The following is a 23,407-nucleotide window of genomic DNA, read 5'->3' on the forward strand; positions in this document are numbered from 1 at the left end:
AATGACATAATCCAGATTAACTTTATTCCTAATATAAAACAAGTTTTGGCTGGGTGTGATGGTACACACCTTTAATCCCAGCACTTGGGAGGCAGAGGTAGGAGGACAGCTGTGAGTTCAAGGTCAGCCTGAACTAGAGTGAGGCTATCTGGAGGAACAAACACAAAATGTTTCTACGCAAATAGAACTCTGACTCGAGGGAAGGAAATGGAGGTCCAGCCGCCCTAGAGTCTCAGGTGGCTGTTGAGGGCAGAAGACGGTCTCAGAGAATGACGCTGGCAGCAGGCAGCACTTCTTCACTCATGAAAGCGTCCAAGTCCAGACTGGAATCTTCCAAATCCAGTTTCAGAAACTTGTCCACCAGTGCCTGGCAACTACAGGGAGACAGTGGTAAGAGCTGTGGGAGAACTGGTGGAGCCCCAGAGCAGGAGCAGGGTTAGAGTGTGAAAGGAAGCCCGTGACCAAAGACAGATTTCAGAAGTAATGGTGACGCTGCTACTGGTGTCCTCCCACTCTAGGTCGGGTCTCCTTCTCTAACCCAGGTTGACCTGGAGTTCACTATGTAATCTCAAGCTGGCCTTGAACTCACAATGATCCTCCTGCCTTTGCCTCCCAAGTTTTGGGAGTAAAAGTGTGCACTACCATGCCAGGGTATTATGTTTTTGTTTGATCGGTTTTTCAAGATAGGGTCTCACTCTAGTCTGGGCTGACCTACAATTCACTGTATTCTCAGGGTGTCCTCATACCTCCTACCTCTGCCTCCCAAGTGCTTGGATTAAAGGCGTGCAACCACACCTGGCCTTGATTTTTTTTTTTAAGATTTTTTTTTTTTTGAGACAAGAGAGAGAATGGGCACAATAGTGCCTCTAGCCACTGCAAACGAACTCCAGAAGCATGCACCACCATGTGCATCTGGCTTACATGGGACCTGGAGAATCAAACCAGGGGTCCTTAGGCTTTGCAGGCATGTGCCTTAACCATTAAACCATCTCTCCAGCCCTGATGTTTTTTGTTTTGTTTTTTTTTTCTATAGCTCTGTGGAATTTATGCTGGCCTCAAATCAAAATCCTGCTTCAGTATTCCATGTGCTGGGATCATAGGTACTAACCACACATGGTTTGAAGTAATGGGTCTGTGAAGGATGTGGGCTAGAGGAAGGCTGGTTAAGTCCCTTGAAAGGGGCAGATGTAGAAGACACTGGTGAGTGGAGACAGGACCATGCACTCACTTTTCCATTTGGTTCTCTCTCAGCAACTCCTTCACAGGCTCAATGGGTTTCCCACTACGGATTAAGTCTGAGACCTAGGACAAGAGGAACGTGGGAGGGGTGGCAGAGGTATGTTGGGGAAGAGAAGAGAAATCCGGGTCAGAAATCCTGTGGGTTTAGAAGGCCAGAGCTCCAAGAGGAGTGGGTACAGTGGAAGGGTTGGACAGGATCTCATCACCTCTTTGCCACGAGCAATGAGTTTGTTGGGAAGACCAGCCTGAGCAGCTGTGTGGGAGGCATGACTGGCATTGGCAACACCTTCGCAAAGCTGATAGAAGAAGACAAGGTCGTTTTCATCCTCACAAGTCTCCATGGTCTTAAAAGAGAATAAGAGGGGCAGTGTGTCAGTCATCCGGCTATCTGCTCTAAACGGCTTGGGGAATCCCCAACCACTGTGGGGACAAAGAAGGAGGGGACATGGTCCCTATGTTCAGGGAGCTATGACCTAGTGGATGGGCCAGTCCCCACCTCTGGGAAACAGGTTGGAGTCTGCAGGAGCTAGCTTGATTTCCTCACCAGATACTGCACCAGGGGCCCTTGTGGCAGTAGCTGTAACTGAACAAGGCTCAGGAAGTTGGTGGCCACAAAGATGTGGGGGCATATGGGTCCAAGTGCCAGCCAGTTTCGGAGCACGGCGGCTAGAAGCGCAAGTCCATCCACCTGCCCAGACAGCAGAGTGAGGGTGTACAGTCAGGGCACCCATGGATCCCTCTGCACCTGCCCTGGACTTCCTCCTATCAAACTCTCTATTTTCTGCCCACATGTCCCTGTTTTTTCTGCAAGCTCAGCATTGTTCTCACAGCCTTCCTCCCTTCTCCTTAGTTCCTCTCACCGTGTTAGTTCCCTTCCCGAATTCATCAATAAGGACCAGAGACCTCTCAGTGGCATTATTCACTGCTTTGGCCACCTGCTGGGCATGAGGGAATTTCATTAGCATTCAAGGCCTGTCATACTCGGCCCGCCTGCCCCAGGTGGCTGTGTGGAAGGCTTCATGTCCACTGATGCTTCATTTGCTATCTACTGAGGTTTCAACACAAAACAAACTTTCAGGAACTGCAGTGGTGGGGCCCTGTTCATTTCCCAGCACCCAGGTAAAGCCAGCTGCAATCTGAAGCTTCTTGCTATGCAGCATGAGACCCTCAGAAGGTGGAGCTCAGACCCCCATGAGGCTGTCCTCTGACCTCCATATGTGTGAGCATATGTGCACACACAAAATCAATAAATATAAGACAATAATGTCAAGTGTTACTTCCTCTGCCCCCAAGTAGAGAGGATAGCAGCAAAGGGAATGAGCATCTTCATGGGTACATACAGTTCCCTCCCTGTTACTCTGTTTTCGAGGTAGGGTCTCACTCTACTCAATCTGTCTTGGAATTCACTATGTAGTCTCAGGGTGGCCTCGAACTTATGGTGATCTCTTACCTCTGCCCTTGGGATTAAAGGCTGCACCACCACACCAGGCTCCTCCCTATTATTCTTATCCAGCACGCACAAACACTCTGTTACTTTTCACCTGGTTGAGGTCGATCACGAAGGTAGAGAGGCCGAGGGAGATGGACTCGCAGCTGTGGATTCGGGTGAAGATGGCATCTACTGCTCCAATTTCAGCCTCCTCTGCGGGCACAAAGCTGCCCACCAAGGCCATGAACGTGATCAAGCCTACCTGGATAAGGGAAGAAACAGGCCATGGGGCCTGATGGTATGGTCTAAAGTGGGTCTTGGCCGGGCATGGTGGTGCACGCCTTTAATCACAGCCCTTGGGAGGCAGAGGTAGGAGAATCGCCATGAGTTCGAGGCCACCCTGAGACTACATAGTGAATTCCAGGTCAGCGTGAGCTAGTGTGAGACCCTACCTCAAAAAAAAAAGTGGGTCTCAGCTGAGGACACGAAGGATCAGAGAGAGAAAGGCAATATAAAATACAAGGTTATAAGCCAGGTGTGGTGGCGCATGCCTTTAATCCCAGCACTTGGGAGGCAGAGGTAGGAGGATTGCCATGAGTTCGAGGCCACCCTGAGACTACAGAGTGAATTCCAGGTCAGCCTGGGCTAGGGTGAGACCCTACCTCGGGAAAAAAAAAAAAAAAAAAAAAGACAAGGTTATAGAATACACTGTCCCTCCTCCCAAGTCTGAATAGAATCAGTCAAGAGTGGGTAGAGGCATACTTGGGAATAGTATGAGCTTATTCAGAGGTAGTCAAGGGACTTAAGGCCATGGAAAGATCTAACAGAACACAGCTCTTCCTTAGGTAGAGTAAGAACAGCACAAGAGGTGGGAGAGCAGAGGACTTGAGCTGGTGGCATGGGTATGGGGAGATGCCAGAGGCCCTCACCTGTTTGAGGTATATGCTCTTCCCAGAGGAGTTAGGTCCGGTGATCACTTTGACCCTCCCTCTTTCCCCACCACATTCTGTAGAGTTGGGCACAAAGGTTCGTGCACAGAGTTCCATCAGAGGATGTCTGTGGTGAATGGAGAGATATTTGCATGGTTTGTGGATCCAGATGAGTGATCCTTTGGGCACCTTGTATCTATGTCCCCACTCCTCTCACCTGCCATTCTGGATTCGTACCCCATGGAACTGAGGAGAGTAACGGGGTCTTGAGTAGCCATAGTCCCGGGCAGCACTGGCAAGGGCCAGCAGTGCATCCAGGTGGGAGGCAAGGTCCAACACACGTGTCAGGACAGCTGCCCGAGCCAGCACCTGGCACTGAAGCTGGTACATCAGCAGGGTCTCCTGGTCTGTGAGTAGGTAAGGGAAGGGAGCTGGGGTCAGTCCCAGAGGAAAATGAAGGAGAGAGGTCTACAGAAAGACCTGAAAAGAGTTGAGGTGATGGCTCAAGCTGGAATATTGGGAGTTCAATCCCTAACCAATGTTGAAGCCATGGCAGGTTTCTGTAATCCCAGCAAAGTAAAGCTGACTGCAAGATGGGAGGCTGAAGTTAAGCAAAGAAGAACAGAGCGAGAATCAGAGTAAGAAACCCTGCCTCAAATCAGATGGACAGGCAAAGCTTCACTGGGAAGCTGTCCTCTGACTTCCACACTGGACACTCAAATAACAGTGGGTTGAAGAGATGGTTTGGCATTTAAGGCACTTGCCTGTGAAGCATAAAGACCCAGGTTTGATTCCCCAGTACCACATAAAGCCAGATGCACAAAGCAAAACATGTATTTGGAATTCATTTGCAGTGGCAAGAGGACCTGGTGTGCCCATTCTCATTCTCTCTCTGCAAATGTTTTTTTTTTTGGGGGGGGGGGTTCAAGGCATGGACAGCCAGTTAGAGATGCCCACTCCCCCAACCCACACACATGTGCGCGCACACACACACACAAACACACACACACACGGAGCCTTTGGCTCCTTACCTCGGATCTCACAGTGCAGGTCCCCCAGCAGTGCATCCAGCTCCTTGGTTCGAGCACTACGATAGTGGAGTTTCTCCTCTGAGAGAAACTGGGAACAAGCATCCAAAGTGGAGGGCTTTTTTAAATTCTCTTGGCCCTTCTCCTTCTGCCCCTTCTAGCTCATGCCCACGGTCCCACCCTGAGTTCCCTCTTCTGTCTCTGAGAAGACAAAGTTCAGAGTTAAGCTACAGGGACCCCAGGTTGGGAAGTGTTGGTGGGAAGGCCTGTCCTTCAGCTATTCATCCTTTTGCTGATCACCCTCTCCAGAGTTAAGGGCCTTACCATGAAGTCCAGTCCCTCAATCTCAAAATCACTGGCCTCCACCATGGATGGCAGGCGAGGAATACAAAGAAGGAAGCCGATCTGGGGAGAGTGAGAAGGAGACAGAGCAGAGCAATGTACTGGGCATGATTTCTCTCCAGAGGAAGCCCAGGTGCCCCCTGTACGGTTGCTCTATCCCTCACTCAGTGATCTAAACTCACCACAAAGTATTCATGCTCCTCAGATCTGCACACATTCTCCTATCTACCCTTTGTCCTTCATAAGCCTACTGTCTCCTGAGACTCCTGGAGGCTACACCCACCATCCTGCTCTCACCAGAGGGATGTAGATGGCGCTGCAGGAAGGAATGCGAGAGTCCAGATTCTCCAGCTCCTTCCGAGCAACTTCAGTGAGGAAACTTGGAAGACCCATCAGCCTTCGTTTTTCTATGAGGGCAGAAGACCCATGGTATCAAAAATAAAGTCCATGGGCTGGAGAGATGGCTTAGTGGTTAAGATGCTTGTCTGCAACGCCTAAGGACCCAGGATTGATTCCCCACTACCCACATAAACCAGATGCACATGGTGGCTCATGCATCTAGAGTTCCTACCTTGGGGGAAGGGAGGGAAGGTAAAGTCCAAGCCAGATGTGGTGGTTTACATCTTTAATACCAGCACTTGGGAGGCAGAAGCAGGAGGATTGCCATGAAATCAAGGTCACCCTGGACTAGAGTGAGACCCTACCTCAAAAAAAAAAAGGACTCTAGCACCAAATACATAAAAATATTTATTCTTTTGCCTTCTTTTCTTTTCTTTCTTTCTTTTTTTTTTTTTCTTAGAGCTAGGGTCTCACTTTAGCCCAGGCTAACCTGGAATTCACTATGTAGTCTCAGGGTGGCCTCAAACTCACGGTGATCCTCCTACCTCTGCCTCCTCAGTGCTGGGATTAAACAAGCCTGGCTCAAATAAATAAAAACTTAAATAAAATATTTTTAGACTGGGCATGGTGGTGCAAGCCTTTAATCCCAGCACTCGGGAGGCAGAAGTAGGAGAATCACCATGAGTTTGAGGCCACCTGAGAGCACATAGTGAATTCCAGGTCACCTTGGACTAGAGTGAAACACTACCTTGAAAAAACCAAAAACAAATATATATTTATTTATTTGAGAGAGACAGAGAGAAAGGGCACACCAGGGCCTCCAGCTACTGCAAACGAACTCCAGACACAAGTGCCACTTTGTGCAGCTGGCTTATGAGGGTCCTGGGGAATCGAACTTTGGCTTTGCAGGCAAACGCCTTAACTGCTAAGCCATCCCTCCAGCCCTAAAAATATTTTTAAATAAATCATAATGGAGCCAGGCATGGTGGCACATGACTTTAATCCCAGCACTCGGGAGGCAGAGGTAGGAGGATCACTGTGAGTTTGAGGCCACCCTGAGACTACATAGTGAATCCCAGGTCAGTGTGGACTAGAGTGAGACTCTATCTTGAAAAAAAAAGAAAGGAAAGTAAAGGAAAAACGCCGGGGGAGATGGCTCAGCTATAGCTATTAAAGGCACTTGCTACTAAAGCCTGCCATCCGAGGTTCAATTCAATTCCCCAGGGACCATATAAAGCCAGAGTGGCACATGCATCTGGAGTTTGTTCTTTCTCTGCTTGCAAATAAATAAATGAAATGTTTAAAATAATAATAAAGGGGATGGAGAGATGACTTAGTGGTTAAGGTGTTTGCCTGCGAAGACTAGGGATCCAGGTTCAATTCTCCAGGTCCCACATAAGCCATATGCACAAAGTGATGCATGTATCTGGAGTTCATTTGCAGTGGCTAGCGGCCCTGGTGCACCCATTCTCTCTCTGTGTCTGTTTCTAATGAACAAAATAAAATAAATTTTTAAAAATAATAATAAAGCTGGGTGGTGGTTCACGCCTTTAATCCCAGCACTAGGGAGGCAGAGGTAGGAGGAGCACCATGAGTTCGAGGCCACCCTGAGACTACAGAGTGAATTCCAGGTCAGCCTGGAGTACAGTGAAACCCTACCTTGAAAAGCCAAATAAATATTTTTAAAAAATTAAAAAAATAAAATCCAAAAATAATAGCAACAAAAAAAATCAATTCTTCTGATTGTTAAGAGAGCCCCATGGGCTGGAGAGATGGCTTAGAGGTTAAGCGCTTGCCTGTGAAGCCTAAGGACCCTGGTTCGAGGCTTGATTCTCCAGGACCCACGTTAGCCAGATGCACAAGGGGGCGCACGCATCTGGAGTTCGGTTTGCAGTGGCTGGAGGCCCTGGCGAGCCCATTCTCTATCTGCCTCTTTCTTTCTCTCTCTCTCTCTTTCGCTCTCAAATAAGTAAAAATAAACAAAAAAAAAACTAAAAAAAAAAGAGAGAGAGAGTCCCAAACCGGGCATGGTGGCGCACGCCTTTAATCCCAGCACTCGGGAGGCAGAGGTAGGAGGATCACTGTGAGTTCAAGGCCACTCTGAGACTACATAGTGAATTCCAGGTCAGCCTGGGCTAGAGTGAGATCCTACCTCGAAAAACCAAAAAAAAAAAGAGAGAGAGAGTGCCCCAGCTTTGGTGTCTGCCTGCTGAGAATTGTGCCCCTGCTAGGTTCACAGCATCTCACCCCCCACACTTACTCTCATCAATCTCAGGGTCTATGTTGGGAAGGACTATGAAGCGATTTTCAGTGAGACTGCCCTCAAAGTCCACCTGAAGAAACAGACAAGAAACCCAGGTTCTTATCACCCACTACCATTTCTGTCCTGTTTCTTGGCACCCCTTGCTCCTCCCCCCATTTCCTCTGCAGTCCCACTTTGATGCCAATCCTTCAGACACCTCCTCTTCCATCCTGCTCTTTAGTTACCCAGCTGTTCTCTTCCCTGCCGCCTACACCTTATTCCCCAGACATGAGCCCTTCTCATTTTTCCACCACCATCCCTCTCCTCTGCCCCCGTCCACTCACCACTTTCCCAATGAGGCTGGCAATGTGGTGCAGATCATCAGAAAATTCTTGTGCAATGTCCCGAAAAAGCTGGATGGATTGGGGGAGGGAGCGGCAGGCATCCCTCAGGCCCAGGGCACTATACACGGTCTATAGGAAAAATGTACCAAGAAAAGGGGGCCCCACCCAGATGGGCTGAAGAAAGGAACATACCAGTTCTATTTCCCAAGTGCTAGGATTACAAATACAGGTCATTACATCGGATTTATGGTGCTGGGGAAACTATGCTAGTCAAGTACTGTACCAACTGAGCTACATCCTCAGTTCTCCCCTATGGGGTAATTGTTCTGTGATTATGTAGAGTGTTAATATTAAGTGAAGGTAGATAAAAGGTTATATGAGAACTTTATAATCTCTACAACTGTTTTCTTTTTTTTTTATTTTTTGGGTTTTTGAGGTAGGAGTTCACTCTAGGCCAGGCTGACCTGGATTTTATTATGTAATCTCAGGGTGGCCTCGAACTCACAGCAATCCTCCTACTTCTCTGCCTCCCAAGTGCTGGGATTAAAGGCGTGCACTACCACGCCTGGCTCTCTTTTTCTTCTTTTTTTCTTTTAGAGAATGAAAGACAGCGAATTGGCGTGCCAGGGCCTCAGCCACTGAAATTGCACTCCAGATGCTTGGGCCACCTAGTGGGCATGTTTGACCTTGCCTCACCTTTGTGTGACAAGCTTACATAGGCTCTGGAGAGTTGAACATGGGTCCTTAGGCTTCACAGGCAAATGCCTTAACTGCTAAGCCATCTCTCCAGCCCCTTTGCAACTTTTAAGTCTGAAGTTATTTCAAGAATTAAAAAAAATCAATAGAATGATATAAGGTACTTTATCCTACTTTTGTCTTCTCATTGGCCACTTTCTGTACTCACTCCTTCTTCCTTCTTTCTAGTGGGTTCTTAAACCCATGCTTACCTGCTTAGGAAAGAGCTCTGTATTTCTTCCTTTTTCTTTTTCTTTTTTTTATTTATTTGAGAGAGAGAGAGAGAAAGGCAGATAGAGAGAGAACAGGAACACTAGGGCCTCCAGGCCGATTTCTGTTTCTTTTCTTTTTTGTTTAGAGACAGCAACAAGAACAAGAGAGACAGAATTGGCAAGCCAGGGCCTCAGCCACTGCAATCAAACTCCAGGTGCTTGTGCCACCTACTGCACATGTGTGACCTTTTGCTTGGATCACCTTTGTGCATCTGGCTTACGTGGGATCTGAAGATCGAATATGGGTCCTTAGGCTTTGAAGACAAGTGCCTTAACTGCTAAGCCATCTCTCCAGCCCATCCCTCCTTTCTTAAGTTTGCCTGCAAAGCCCAAGGACCAAGGTTTTATTCCCCAGGACCCATGTAAGCCAGATGCACAAGGTGGCGCATGCATCTGGAGTTCGTTTCCAGTAGCTGGAGGAAATATTTAAAGAAAAAATGGGGGCTTGAGAAAGGGCTTAGTGGTTAAGGTACTTGCCTGCAAAGCCAAAGGACCCAGGTTCATTTCCCCAGGACCCACATAAAGCCAGATGCACAAAGTGGCACATGTGTCTGGAGTTCATTTGCAGCAGCTAGAGGCTCTGGCATGCCCATTCTCTCCCTCTCCCTCCCTCCCTCCCTCTCAATATCCATATAATCTGCCTCTTTCACTTCCAAATAAGTAAAAAATAAAGCAATGAATATCTTAAAGTACAAAAACATAAAAAGCTACCTACAAATAGTGAAATAATACAATATTAAGAAAATAGAATCAGATGGGTATGGTGGCACACGCCTTTAATCCCAGTACTCAGGAGGCAGAGGTAGGAGGATCACCATGACTTCGAGGCTACCCTGAGACTACATAGTGAATTCCAGGTCAGCCTGCATTAGATAGAGTGAGACCACACTTTGAGAAACAAAAAAAAAAATAAAATAAAAAATAAAAATACAGGAGGTGAGAACTTGTGATTCTGAAAGTAAATCGATGATATTAGGGCTAGATATATATTTTGGTTGTCAGAATGTTTGTCTAGCATGCACAAAACACTGGGTTCAATTCCATGCACCCCTAAAAACAGGTGTGGTGACACATGCCTGTAATTTCAGCAGTTGGGAGGTGCAAAAAGAAGATCAGAAGTTCAAAGTTATAGGTTATCCTTAGGGTTCAAAGTCAGCCTGCTCTACATAAAACCCTGCCTTAAAAACTAAAGATGGGGAGGAAAAGGTGGCTCAGCTGTTAAGGCACTTGCCTGCAAAGCCAAAAGACCCAGGTTTGATTCCCCAGGACCCATTTGAGCCAGATGAACATGGTGGCACATGCATCTAAAGTTCGTTTGCAGTGGCTAGAGTTTCTGGCATGCCCATTATTCACTCTCTCTCTCTGCCTCTTTATCTCTTTCCCTCAGATAAGTAAATAAAATTAAAACTGGGGGCTGGATAGATGGCGTAGCAGTTAGGGCACTTGCCTGTAGAGCTAAAGGACCAGGTTCGATTCCACATAGTGAGACCTTCACTCAAGAAAAAAGGGAGGCCTTACCTTGTAGAGGACCTGCCAATCGCTGACCTTGGTGTGAGACAGTTTCATGCGTTTCAGAATCAGCTAAAAGCAAAGGGACAGTCACAGTTTCCATCTAGTATCCAATAACCCCTCAAAGCCAAAGTCCAATTTGAGCCCCTCACCTTCCCTCCCCACCACCCTGCTTCCAATTCTGGGCTCACAGGCACATTCTTGATGTGACTCATGAGCCGATGCAGCATCTGAGCCAAGTCCAGATTCTGGGGTAGCAGAAAAAACTGAATGACATCCAGACGGGAATTGAGTTCCCTCAGCTCCTGAGTTGGACGTGTGAACCACAGCCTTGAAGTGAGGGTTGGGGTAGGAAGATTAGAAATTACATTGGTTCTATCTTGTTCTTTCTTGCCACTGCCAACCTATTCCCACCCAGCTTTAACGTGGGTGGCTGTGGAACTGAGTCCAAGCCAGCAAGCTTTGCAAGCATCTTTAACCACTGAGCAATCTTTCCAGCCCCATTATGTCATTCCTAATTTTCCAAAACGTGTATTTGGAAGTACCCAGGGATTGTGATGTATGAACCTGTAACCTGCTATAAGAACGTACTGGCCACAGAGTCCTGTCTATGTGGATATGTTTACATGTAAGTACTGAAAATTGCTGGATACAAATATAACTGTATCTGGATATCATGGTTTTGATAGACATGACCATGTGTTATCCCATGTGGCTATGTGATAGAGCTTGTCAATATTTTAGAGAGAGAGCAGTGTGTGGAGGTATTTGTGTGCCAACACTATAGCTCTCTGTGGCTGAGTCAGTATGAGTTTGCATATCTATATTTAGCTGTGAATGTATCCCTGGATAATAGCATAAAGATTCATCTTTTTGTGTTATTCTGATGAAAGTACTTGTCCCATGTGGATTGATAAACCTACAGTTTATTTCTCATCTGTGTATTAATTTTTGCAATGCTGAGGATCGAACCTAGACTTCATGAATGCTAACCAAGCATTATACCATTAAGCTATACCTATAGCCTGCAATTCTTTTTTTTTGGCTTTTCAAGGTAAACAGGCTGACCTATAATTCAGTCTCACAGCAGTCCTTCCACTGAGTCTTCCTGTGTGCTGGGATTAAAGGCATGTGCCACCATGCCCACCTGTTTTGTTCTTTTAATGCAATGGGAGACTGCAGTCAAACCAGATACCGTACCTTCATAGCTGAGGAAATAAGGCCCTTGGATTAGCAACGTGTCCAGAATCACACTAATGTGAAGTGCATGTGGGCCCTGAACTGTTTTCCAGATTGTCAGGACAGTGTTTAGAGAATACAGTGATATGCAGTTATCTCAGCACACTGTCCACTTTATGCTGGCAAGGTCGTTAGTCCATCATCCAACCCTATCTTTAACCTATTTCTCTACTACATGGGGAAGGTTTTCCCACCCAGCTGGGCATGGTGGCTCATCCCTATAGTCACAGCACTCAGGAGACAGAAGTAGGAGTGTCACCACAAGTGTAAAGATAGCGTAGTCCTTCATAGTGAGTTCCAGGACAATCAGGGATACATAGTGAGATATTGTCTCAAAAGAAAAAAAAAAAAACAGGGCTGGAGATATGGCTTAGTGGTTAAGGCATTTGCCTGCAAAGCCAAAGGACCCAGGTTCGATTTCCCAGGACCCACGTAAGCCAGATGGACAAGGGGCACATGTGTCTGGAGTTTCTTTGCAGTGGATAGAGGCCCTGGTGCACCCATTCTCTGTCCTTCTTCTCTATCTCTGCTTGCAAATAAATTGAAAACAAAACAAAACAAACCCCTATACCTGATTGAGATTAAAGGTCTGGAAGCTCTGGAGAATGAGTGGGATATTAAACTACTCCATCTACTACTTGGAGACTTCAGATCACCCTAAATTAAGTCCGAGAATATAAACACTGTATGGTGTGGAGCAGTAAGGAGGGGAAAGGATTGTGTACCTAAAGGCTAACAAAGGCTACCACTGTGTGTAGAGGTGATGGGACCAGTCTACAACCATACAACTCTTTTGAGAGAGAATGGGCACGTCAGGGTCTTTAGCTGCTATAAACAAACTCCAGACGCATGCACCACCTTGTGCATCTATCTGGCTTACGTGGGTCGTGGGGAATCAAACCCGGGGTCTTTGGTTTCACAGGCAAACACCTTAACTGCTAAGCCATCTCTCCAGCCACAGCCATACAATTCTTAATGCGCCCAATCTTCTCTGATCTTGGAAGCTAAGCAGGGTTGGGCCTGATAAGTACTTGAGAGGGATGATGGAACCAGCATGGCTGCATTCAGGTGGCCACTCGCTGTTTCACCTACAAAGCCATGTGACAGGCACTGAGACAGCAGGAATGGCACTGGAGTTTACAGGTACGAAGACAAGCTGATTTGCTGTCTGCTAATTCTAACCTGATGTGATAGTGGACACATGGCACTGTGTGAGCACAAGGAGGGTGCAAATGTGAACCTGTAAAAGCTTTACCAAAAAGGTGACAGTTGTTTTGAACTTTAGAGGATAGATATAATTTTTTTTGGCATGGGTATGGAAGTTTGTTGTTTTTCAAGGTAGGGTCTTGCTGTAGCCCAGGCTGAACTGGAATTCACTGATGTCTCAGGGTGACCTTGAACTCATGGCAATCGTCCTACCTCTGCCTCCCAAGTGCTGGGATTAAAGGTGTGTACCACCACATCCAGCTGATTGTATTTCTTTAATTTAACATTGTATTTATTATTTCACTGCTTGCCAACATGCCCAGCTAGCTTTTTTTTTTTTTTTTTTTTTTTTTTTTTGAGGTAAGGTCTCACTCTAGTAGTTCAGGCTGACTTGGAACTCATCTGTAGTCCCAGGCTGTCTGCGAACTCCCAACTCCTAACGATCCTCCTACCTCTACCTCCCATGTGCTAGTAAAAGACACATACCACCATGCCCAGCTATGATATAAAAACGTGGGTTTTTTTTGTTTGTTTTGGGGTTTCAAGATAGGGTCTTTCCCTAGATCAGGCTGACCTGGAATTCACTATGTAGTCTCAGGGTGGCCTTGAACTCACAGTGATCCTCCTACCTTTGCCTCCCAAGTGCTGGGATTAAAGGTGTGCGCCACCACACCTGACAAGATATAAAATTTTGACAGGGGAGAATTAACATGATGTGTTTCCATACATGGCAATGTTCCTAAACAACTAGAAGATAGGATGGATGCAGCAGTAACTATGCAAATTAAAATCAAGTGAATGAAAAGGATCCTGAACATTATTCAGCAACTTCATACCACCAAACATGCCAATTTTCGTCCTGCAGTACTTGGAAAGCATGCCAGTACTGTTACTACTTATGGGGTTTTTACTTTTTGAGTAAGACAGGGAGGGGATAGAGGTGCTAGGGCCTTAGCCACTGCAATCAAACTCCAGGCACTTGCACAACTTGGGGGGCATGTACAACCTTGTGCCTGTTTCACCATTGTACATCTGGTTTACATGGGATCTGAAGAGTTGAACATGGGTCCTCGGGCTTTACAGGCAAGCACCATAAGTGCTAAACCATCTCTCTAGTCCTCCTTTTTTCTTTTTTTTTTTTTTTGAGGTAGGGTCTGCTTTTCATTCCGACTACGTAGTCTCAAAGTGACCTGGAACTCATGACCCTCCTACCTCTGCGTCCCAAGTACTGTAATTAAGGACATGCACCACCACACCCAGCTTCCAGCTGGGTTTTGTTTTTAAAGTGGAGTGACAGGCTCCGATACCTTGTGTTGGGATGGCAGGTATTTTAGAAGGGATTAGAGGCAGAGGCTAGTGTGGAGGTAAATGTAGTGTTCCAGGTTAGATAAGGTGATATCCAGAATTAAAGCAGTGGAAAGAGGGAGAAAGGGATGGTTGAGAGTAATTTCAGGGCAGCATTGTGTCCAGAGGTATTTGCCAATAACTGAATATGAGGGGGAGGGGTTTGGAGAGCATCAATCCAAGAGTTATAACTTGAGGCACTAAACTGCCAGCAATGGCATTAACAAGAGATGGCAGGTAGATGTCTGCTGTTTGAAGTCTGAGGTAGAAAACCACAGGTGTCAATGGTATGTAAATACATTACACATGGAACTCAGAACTAGACATAGACTTGGAAGTGATCAGTGAATAGCTTTGTGGGGTTTTCTTGGCCTTGAATCCTGATACTCATGCCTCAGCCTTTTAATGCTGAAATTACAAGAGGCATGCACTACCACATGCCCTACTTAAATAGCTCAATTTTGGGAAGTGTTTTGAGATGTGGTATGATCTTTTGTTGTTCTGATGGGTTTTTTTTTTTTTTTATTTTTCACGCCAGACTAGGGATGGAACACTGGGTCTTGCACACACTAGGTAAGCGTTCTACACCTGAGCTAGATTCACTTCTATTATTTTTATGTATAATTAATTATATCATCTTGTGTTGTATTCACGCCTTGTGGCATTCTGCTCTTCATATGTGTGCAAGTCTGTCCTCAATGGATATACATATGTAATCTGTACTGACCGCATGAAGACAATTATCAGCAACTACATGGGGTTACAAACGGGGTGTGTGTGTGGTGGCCTACAGACTATTAGCACGTGTCAGTATATATTGTGTAGACAACTCTTGCACTCTGAGACTTACCTGAGCAGCTTCTCTCCCCACTTAGAGCGGCATCTGTTGAGGATTCCTGTTGGGGATGTGAGGTGGGGAGTGAACTCGTTACAAGGTAGGCTGGCCTGGGAGTCCAGCTACAGAACACAAAGGCAGCCAAAGCTGGGACCTGGCAACAAATTTGGGCCCAGCTTATCATACTGGAGATGGGCCAAGGGATGGACACTCAGACAGAAAAATAACAGGTGTAGTGAAGACACAAAGAGACCAGTATACACATGTAAAAATTAGACACTTCTCAAGTAAAGACACGGACATTTGGAGCCCTGTCCCTAATGTACCCTAAAACCAGAGGCTTCAGATTAAAACTATGCAAATCAAAGCTGTTATGTAACTCTCCTCTGCCCACAGGGCATCCCAAAATCCCTACCAGAGCCCTGGTTAGTAGAATAGGAAAGGTCATAGATGACTGCAGATGACACAGTAAGCTTACAAAGTATGAAGAGCTCTCAGGTTCAGGTGGGTACAAACACAATTAAGAAGGCTAGGTTGGTGTGAGACATGACAATGGGACTAAAGAGGGGAGATGCTGAGACACCATTTTGGAGCCAACTGCTTTTCTAGTGTGAGGTAAAGACTGGGGCACACCTACCAAAGAGGCTGAGCCCCTCCTTCAGCCCACTGGCCCCTTTGTACACTGAGGGATGTGACTCACTCTTAAAAATCTGCAGAACACTGTTGGAGAGAAATGGAGGAGTTTGGGGTAACTTTTTTTTTAAATAATTATTTTATTTTTTAAAAGTTAATTTATTAGAGATGGGGGGAGAGGGGAGAATGGGTACACCAGAGGCTCTAGCCACTGCAAAAGAACTCCAGATGCATGTGCCACCATGTGCATCTGGCTTACATGGGACCTGTAGAATTGAACCTGGGTCCTTAGGTTTCACAGGCATGTGCTTTAACTGCTAAACCATCACTCCAGCCCTAATTATTTTATTTTTGAGAGAAACAGAGAGAAAGGGCATGCCAGGGCCTTTCAGCTGCTGTGAATAACTCCAGACATATGTGCAATATTGTACACTTGCATCACTTGTGTGTCTGGCTATGTGGGACCTGGAGATTTGAGCATGCATTCTTAGGTTTTGCAGACAAGTGCTTTAACTGCTAAGCCATCTCTCCAGCCTATAACTTGGTTTGTTTTCTATTTATGGAAAAGGGAATTGGGGATGGAGACAATAAACTAGAGACTAAGGACATCCTCTTGAGCTCATCTTGATCTTTTCTGTACCCCAGCTTCCCCTTTTAGAAAAGCAAAGTGATGCTGGAGCTGTCACAGGTGGATCAGTGGTTGAGAGAGCTTGAGGCTGAACATTAGGGCATGAGAGGACCTAAGACCACCTGAGTTCAACTCCCCAGCACCCATGTAAAGGGCTGGGTGTGGCCATGCTTGTCTGTAACCCCAGGTGGGGGTGAGGGCAGTGGGAGGGCATACAGAGACCAGAGAATTGCTGAGGTGTGATAATGTGAAATGGCAGCTCCTGGTTGGGGGAGACCCTGTCTTCAAGGAAATATGCAGATGAGCAATAGAAAGGGCTCTTGAAGTTCTCCTCTGGTCTCAGTATGCAACTGCAAACACACATGCACATGCCACACATACTCTACACAGACACATAAAACAAAACAAACATGAAGACAGGAGTCATGCCAGGTATGGTGGCACACACTTTTAATCCCAGGCAGGAGGATCAGGATCACCATGAATGAGTTCAAGGCCACCCTGAGACTACCAAGTGAATTCCAGGTCCGTCTGGACTACAGCAAGACCCTACCTTGAAAAACAAAAACAGGAGCCCTTATCTCATAAGGTGGAAGGAGAAATAACCCATGTTGTCCTATGACTTCCATACCCATGCCATCACATGTGCATACACACAAACTAAAAGGGCTAGAGATGGCTTAGTGGTTAAGGCACTTGCCTGCAAAGCCTAAGGATGCAGGTTCGATTTTCCAGGCCTCACATAGGCCAGATGAAGGAGGTGCATGTGTCTGGAGCTCATCTGCAGTGGCTAGAGACCTTAACACACCCTTTCTCTCTCTGCTTCTAGTAATTTTTTTTTTTTTAAGTGGGGGTCTGGAGAGATGGCTTAATGGTTAAAACACTTGTCTGCAAAATCAAAGGACCCAAGTTTGATTCTCCAGGACACATGTAAGCCAGATGCATAAAATGGAGCATGCATTTGGAGTTTTTTCATCAGCTACAGGCCCTGGCATGCCCATCCTCTCCCTCTCTTCCTTTCTTTCAAATAAAGCATTAAAGGTAATCTTTCTTAAGCCGGGCATAGTGGTGCACACCTTTAATCCTAGCACTCAGGAGGCAGAGATAGGAGGATTGCTGCGAGTTCGAGGCCACCCTGAGACTCCATAGTGAATTCCAGGTCAGCCTGGGCTAGAGTGAGACCCTACCTCGAAAAACAAAAACAAAGTTTAAAAACGTAATCTTTCTCAGCCAAGCATGGTAGTACATGCCTTTAATCTCAGCACTTGGAAGGCAGAGGTAGGAGGATCACTGTGATTCAAGGCTACCCTGAGACTAGAGTGAATTCTCCATCAGCATGGACTAAAGTGAAACCCTACCTCAAAAAAAAAAAAAAAAGAAAAAAAAAATCAGAGGGGCCTGCCTCCACCACCTCACCTGTAAGTGTCCTGATCTATGCTCACCAGATCAGTCCTGAGGAAGGAAACAACAAAAGAGAAGGCTGCTGGGGTATGAGTTCATACCAGAACTCAACTCTTGGTTCCCTTTTTTGAATACTTTCCCAATATTCTCCTCAGAGCCTCCCTCCCAGCACCTCAGGTTCTCCTGTGTTCTAACACACATCACCTGTTAGGGCACTGCTCCCCATCCCCAACTCCCAATCCCAGTTCACTGTTTGAGGTTACAGTGAATCAAATTACAATACAAATTTCTTAAAGCCCAGGATGGGGACGCTGACACTAGAGTCTTCCAGTTCAACCCCAACTCTTCTCCGAGACAGAAACTTGAGCAGTCCTCCAAGTGCTCGAACCTGGAAGGGGATCAGCAGTGCAGTTTGGGTAAAGCTCAATGTCCCAGAAGTTGGATACAAAAGGGGAAACTATTATTTTCCAAGAATGGGCCAGTACAGTACAGAACCTAGCCCTAAGGCTGGGAGCTGCATCTCAGCCCTCACTCCCAGCTCACCGACGCAGCTCACCGTGAGGAGGCAGTCAAAGGGAATAATGGAGGAGAGGAAGAGGACTTTCTCCATGGCTGTCATGGACTCGGGGATGAAGGAGTAGTCTCCAGAAAGGAGACGTTGTTTGCATATCTCTGGACCTATTTATGGGAATGAGGGAGACAAAGCCCAGGTTTTTCACTCTGATCTAACATGAAAAGAGATAATATGGCTTGTCAAAAATCACAGACAGTTAATCAAAGCTGAAATAAGAACCAAAATATTTAGATTCTACTGGGAATGGTGGTACATGTCTTTAATTCTAGCATTCGGGAGACAGAGGTAGGAGGATCATTGTGAGTTCAAGGCCACCCTGAGACTACATAGTGAATTCCAGGTCAGCCTGGGCTAGAGCAAGACCCTACCTCAAAATAATAATAATGAGAGTGGGCATCGTGGCACATGCCTTTAATCCTAGCCCTTGTTAGACAGAGGTAGGAGAATTGCTGTGAGTCTGAGGTTAGCCTGAGACTGCATAGTGAATTCCAGGTCAGCAGAGGATAGTTAGTACAAAACCCTATCTTGAAGAAAAAATTCAGATTCCCAATTTCTCTTTTTTTTTGCATGCTATGTATGTGTATGAATGTATGTTAATGTGTGTGTGTAGGTGGAGGTAGAGACATCTGGAATGTAGAGGGCAGAAGTTAATGTCAGATGTCATCTCAGCCACTCTTCCCCTTTTTTTTTCAAGTAGGACATCATTCTAGTTCAGCTAACTTAGAATTCACTATGCAGTGTTAGGGTGGCCTCATTCTCATAGCAATCCTCCTACCACCACGCCCATTCTCCACCTCATTCTTTAAACCCAATTTTACTCAACAGCCAGCAAATGATAGTGATCTTCCCATATCTGCCTCCTCAGAGCTGGGATTATAGGCCAGTGCCATCCACCCCTAGCATTTCACATGGATGCTAGGAATCCATACATTTTACACACTGAGCCATCTTCTTTTTCATTTTGGTTTTTCAAGATAGGGTCTCGTTCTAGCCCAAGCTGACCTAGAATTCACTCTGTATTCTCAGGTTGTCCTCAAACTCACAGTGATCCTCCTACCTCTGCCTCCTGAGTGCTGGGATTAAAAGTGCCGGGCTTGAGCCATCTTCAGTCCTTTTTTTATTTTGTTTTAGTATATTTATTTTATTGGGGGGGGGAGGAAAGGAGGGGGAGGGAGAGAGAAAAGGCATACCAGGGCCTCCAGCCACTGCAAACGAACTCCAGATACATGCGCCCCCTTGTGCATCTGGCTAATGTGGGTCCTGGGGAATCGAACCTGGGTCTTTGGCTTTGCAGGCAAACACCTTAACTGCTAAGCCATCCCTCCAGCCCCTCTTTTGATCCTTTATGTATTATAAAGATGTTTGGGCCAGGCATGGTGGTGCACACCTTTAACCCCAGCACTTGGGAGGCAGAGGTAGGAGGATCGCCATGAGTTCAAGACCACCCTAAGACTACATAGTGAATTCCAGGTCAGCCTGAGCTACAGTGAGACCCTACCTCAAAAAACAAAACAAAACAAAAAACAACAACAACAACAAAAAGAAAAAAGTTTGGTTGGAAGTAAACCCAAGAAAGATAAATGACCCAGGAGAGAAAGGAATGTCTGGAATTGCAATTTTTCTTGGGGTGGGTGTGGGGTCAAAAACGACAGGATAGACTACTAATACCAGATAATAGCATATTAATGTCCTAACATCTAAGATAGAACATCCCATGTCCTTTTTGTAAACCTGGATAGGTAATAAGTGTCATGTGGAGCCAGGCATGTTGGCACATACCTCTTTAATCCTAGCACTCAGGAGGCAGAGGTAGGAGGATCACCCTGAGTTTGAGACTACAAAGTGAATTCCAGGTCAGCCTCAACAGACTGAGACCCTACCTTGAAAAGAAAAAAAAAAGTGCCATGTGGGTCATCAGGGTCACTGAGAGTGCCCCCCCCCTTTTCCCTCAAAGTAGGGTTTCACTGTAGTCCAGGCTGACCTGGAATTCACTATGTAGTCTCAGGGTAGCCTCAAACTCATGACCATTCTCCTACCTCGGCCTCCAGAGTGCTGGTATTAAAGGTGTGCATTACCACACCCAGCAAGGAGCAGAAGAAATCTTGAGGAGACTAATAATGGGGTGCAGGGAGGTAGCTTTAGTATGAGAACAGGCTGAGGAGAGGTCTCAGGTGATGGGATGGAGTTAGGAGGAAGGGTTAAACACTAGGATGGGAGACTGGCAAAGCAAAAAGGAGATACCAAAATCCACGCTTGGTAAAAATATGATTTCAGGTCTCTCTGGCTCTCTGTGCTCCTGAGAGGCTGTGGGAGACAAAGATAGGACCATCATTCTGTAGCCTTAGTCATGTCACTGTCCCATCCTCCTTTTCATCTAATTCTAGCCTCCAAGTACATTCCACGCCTTAGTATTTTCTGATTTTCCCTTCCTTTACTCACTCCTTACCAAGCTTCCCTAGAAACCGGGTCATATTTTCATCCTGCTTAGCACTCGTAACAACAGACCGGGGGCTGACTTCATCCAGAACTTGGAAAAAGAGAGATCAATTAGTTAAAATATATACATATCTCAGAGGCTGGAGAGATGGCTTCAAGGTTAAGGTGCTGGCCTGTGAAGCCTAATAGTTCATGTTTGAATCTCCAGGTCCTACATAGATGCACAGATATTTGCTTCTGCACACATACATCTGCTTGCATGTTGCGCCACACACACACACACGCACACACACACATATATTAAATATTTTTTGGTTCATTTTTATTTGAGTGACAGAGAAAGAGGCAGATAGAGAATGGGCGTGCCAGGGCTTCCAGCCATTGCAAACAAACTCCAGACACTTGTGCCCCATTGTGCATCTGGCTAACGTGGGTCCTGGGGAATCGAGCCTCGAACTGGAGTCCTTAGTCTTCACAGGCAAGCCATCTCTCCATCCCACAAGTATCTATATATTTTGACTGAGAGAACCATTAACTCTTTTCTTTCTTTCTCTTTTGTTTTTGGAGATAAGTCTCTCTCTCTAACCCACGCTGACCTGGAATTCACTATGTAGTCTCAGGGTGGCCTACAGCTCTGGCAATCCTACCTCTGCCTCCCAAGTGCTGGGATTAAAGGTGTGCGCCACCACACCTGACTTCATTACCCCTTTTCTTGTGACTGTCTCTCCCCAAGATTTTACTGATATAATCCAGTTGACAGAGTGCTTGCCTAGTATACATGAAGCCCTGTGTCTGATATCCAATACTACATAAGCCAGGCATTGTGGTGCACGCCATATACATACATATTTATGTATGGATAAATATATATATATATATATATATATATATATATATATGAATGAAGTGAAGAACAAAGATTCCAGTAACACACCTGATGTCAAACTCTGTCCTCCACAGACAGGTATGCACCCACACACTTGAAAACATACACGTAATCATGTACATACCAAAAAAAAAAAAAAACAGCTGGGCGCGGTGGCCCACACCTTTAATCCCAGCACTCGGGAGGCAGAGGTAGGACTGCTGTGAGTTCGAGGCCACCCTGAGACTACATAGTGAATTCCTGAGCTAGTGAGACCCTACTTGGGGGGGAGGGGGAACGAAGACAAAAGACACCCAGATTAACGGAAGGTATAGATTAAGTGAGATAGGCCCTACAGATTAACCTGCCCACTCCCAAGGGCACGGGCAATCGATGGCGCTTCCCGCCCCACCTCTCTGGAGAAGTGTGAGGCCGTCGTCGTCCGGAGCGTCAGGCATGAAGTGGACCGTGGAGTCGCCGGTGTCATAGTAGGCGACGCCCAGATATCCTGAGTTCCACAGCACACACAGGTGGGTCTGCACCCCGGGGAGGCAGCGGGGCTCGGACGCTGTGCGCAGGCGTCGTCCCGCCCCACAGGACGGGCTCCCCACCGCGCCCTCGCGCCCTCCACGCCCCCCACCTGGCCCGGCTCCTCGTCGTCATCGTCGCGGTGCCCCGCGTTCCCGGGGAAGTCAGCCCCGGCCTCCCACGGCCCTGGTCCCCGTGGCGTCCCGCCCGAGGTCGCGCGGAGGGCGGCCATGGGGTCGGGAGGCCCTGGGGTGCGGGGGGGGGAAGGGGCTCAGCGGCGACGCGGTCCTCCGGCGGGGACGCAGGCGCGCGGCGGCTTCCCGAGGGGACGGTCGCGGACACCCGGGGGAACGCGCGGGCCGGCCCTCCCTCCCGTCACGACGGCGGCGGCGTCTGCACGCTCTGCTCCCGCCACGCACGCCCCACGGCCTCCCGTGGGCGCGTGGCGCCCTTTCCGCCTCTCCCGTCACCCGGTGGCCCTCAAGCCGCCAACCGCCAGGAACTCGTGAAACGCGCGCCTCAGCCTACGCCGGGTGCGGAACGTCCGGGAGCCTCTTAGCAGCCTAGGCGCTGATTGGTCCATTTGCACTTAGGGGCAGTGCTATAACGTTCAAACTTCCCGCCCTCTGCCGTTGCTTAGCAGCCGGGTCTCTAAGCCAGCAGCGTTTCTGGGTTTTGATTGACGTACGGTGGAGCCCGAGGGAGAGGTCTCCCGCTCAGCCAAAGCCGCAAGGCTGGGAGGAAAAAAAAATCTGGGGCGATGGGAGGCCGACCTTAAAGGGCCAGGGCTTTTTTTTTTTTTTTTTTTGTCCCTCCCTGGAGAGTGGAGAGAAGTAACATTAATTCAACACGTCCCAGGGGCAGCAACTCAGTTAATATTTGTACCCTCTGAGTTAATATTTATAAAGAACTTAGAACAATGTCTGGCAAACAAAGTAAGAACTGCATGAGTGTTTTAAATAAATAAGTGGAAGTAAGAAGGCAAACTCCTATTTCATCCCTGCTTTGCATGTTTCCTGGGTGCAGCATGTGACCACCCCCAAAGGGCCTTTCAGGGTCTCATTCAGTTCTCTCTCTTTTTTAAAAATTTAGTATTTCTGTCTCTTGAAGGAGATGTGGAAGTATTCCAGTTATACCAAATTCTGAATGAATTAGACCTAATAACACCAAGAGCCATGCATGGTGCTTGGAAGGCTGAGGGAAGAGGGATCGCTGTGAGTTCAAGGCCCACCTGAGCTGCAGAGTGAGTTCCAGGTCAGCCTGCACTACAGCAAGACCCTACTTAAAAAAAAAGGATGGGGGAACCAGGC

General features: G+C 47.0%; 1 protein-coding gene across 3 annotated transcripts; it reads right to left on the bottom strand.

Moving 5' to 3' along the window:
• Positions 1–7: 7 nt before the first annotated feature.
• On the bottom strand, positions 8–22,329 carry Msh5 (mutS homolog 5). Of its 3 annotated transcripts, XM_045157309.1 has the most exons (24): positions 22,210–22,329; positions 21,982–22,105; positions 20,715–20,795; positions 20,510–20,572; positions 18,251–18,372; positions 17,973–18,082; positions 17,710–17,745; positions 15,670–15,752; positions 15,048–15,093; positions 10,600–10,738; positions 10,418–10,480; positions 7,893–8,021; positions 7,567–7,639; positions 5,265–5,374; positions 4,950–5,030; positions 4,629–4,716; positions 3,815–4,004; positions 3,598–3,724; positions 2,781–2,930; positions 2,100–2,174; positions 1,784–1,927; positions 1,446–1,583; positions 1,229–1,302; positions 8–374 (listed from the first exon to the last, which is right to left on the bottom strand). In XM_045157309.1, the coding sequence occupies exons 1-24, from the start codon at positions 22,327–22,329 to the stop codon at positions 263–265; spliced, it is 2,478 nt and encodes an 825-aa protein (XP_045013244.1). In that variant the 3' UTR covers positions 8–262. The 3 variants fall into 3 exon arrangements, with proteins under 3 accessions (XP_045013244.1, XP_045013242.1, XP_045013243.1); XM_045157307.1 differs by lacking the exons at positions 15,670–15,752; positions 17,710–17,745; positions 17,973–18,082; positions 18,251–18,372 and having other exon boundaries at positions 2,100–2,177; XM_045157308.1 differs by lacking the exons at positions 15,670–15,752; positions 17,710–17,745; positions 17,973–18,082; ... (1 more) ...; positions 20,510–20,572; positions 20,715–20,795 and having other exon boundaries at positions 2,100–2,177.
• Between the last annotated feature and the right edge of the window lie 1,078 nt (positions 22,330–23,407).

Source organism: Jaculus jaculus, chromosome 8 (assembly GCF_020740685.1).
Source record: "Jaculus jaculus isolate mJacJac1 chromosome 8, mJacJac1.mat.Y.cur, whole genome shotgun sequence".
Lineage (NCBI taxonomy): Eukaryota > Metazoa > Chordata > Mammalia > Rodentia > Dipodidae > Jaculus > Jaculus jaculus.

What these genes read in the sequence shown, in the direction of transcription:
- Msh5 (XM_045157309.1), bottom strand. Translation starts at nt 22,329, where the DNA reads ATGGCCGCCCTCCGCGCGACCTCGGGCGGGACGCCACGGGGACCAGGG. An exon ending in TTTACCAAGCGTGGATTTTG is followed by an intron (nt 18,373 to 20,509) that starts GTATCTCCTTTT and finishes TCCCATAAATAG; the next exon opens with GTCCAGAGATATGCAAACAA. An exon ending in TCGGGAAGGGAACTAACACG is followed by an intron (nt 1,928 to 2,099) that starts GTGAGAGGAACT and finishes CTGTCTGGGCAG; the next exon opens with GTGGATGGACTTGCGCTTCT.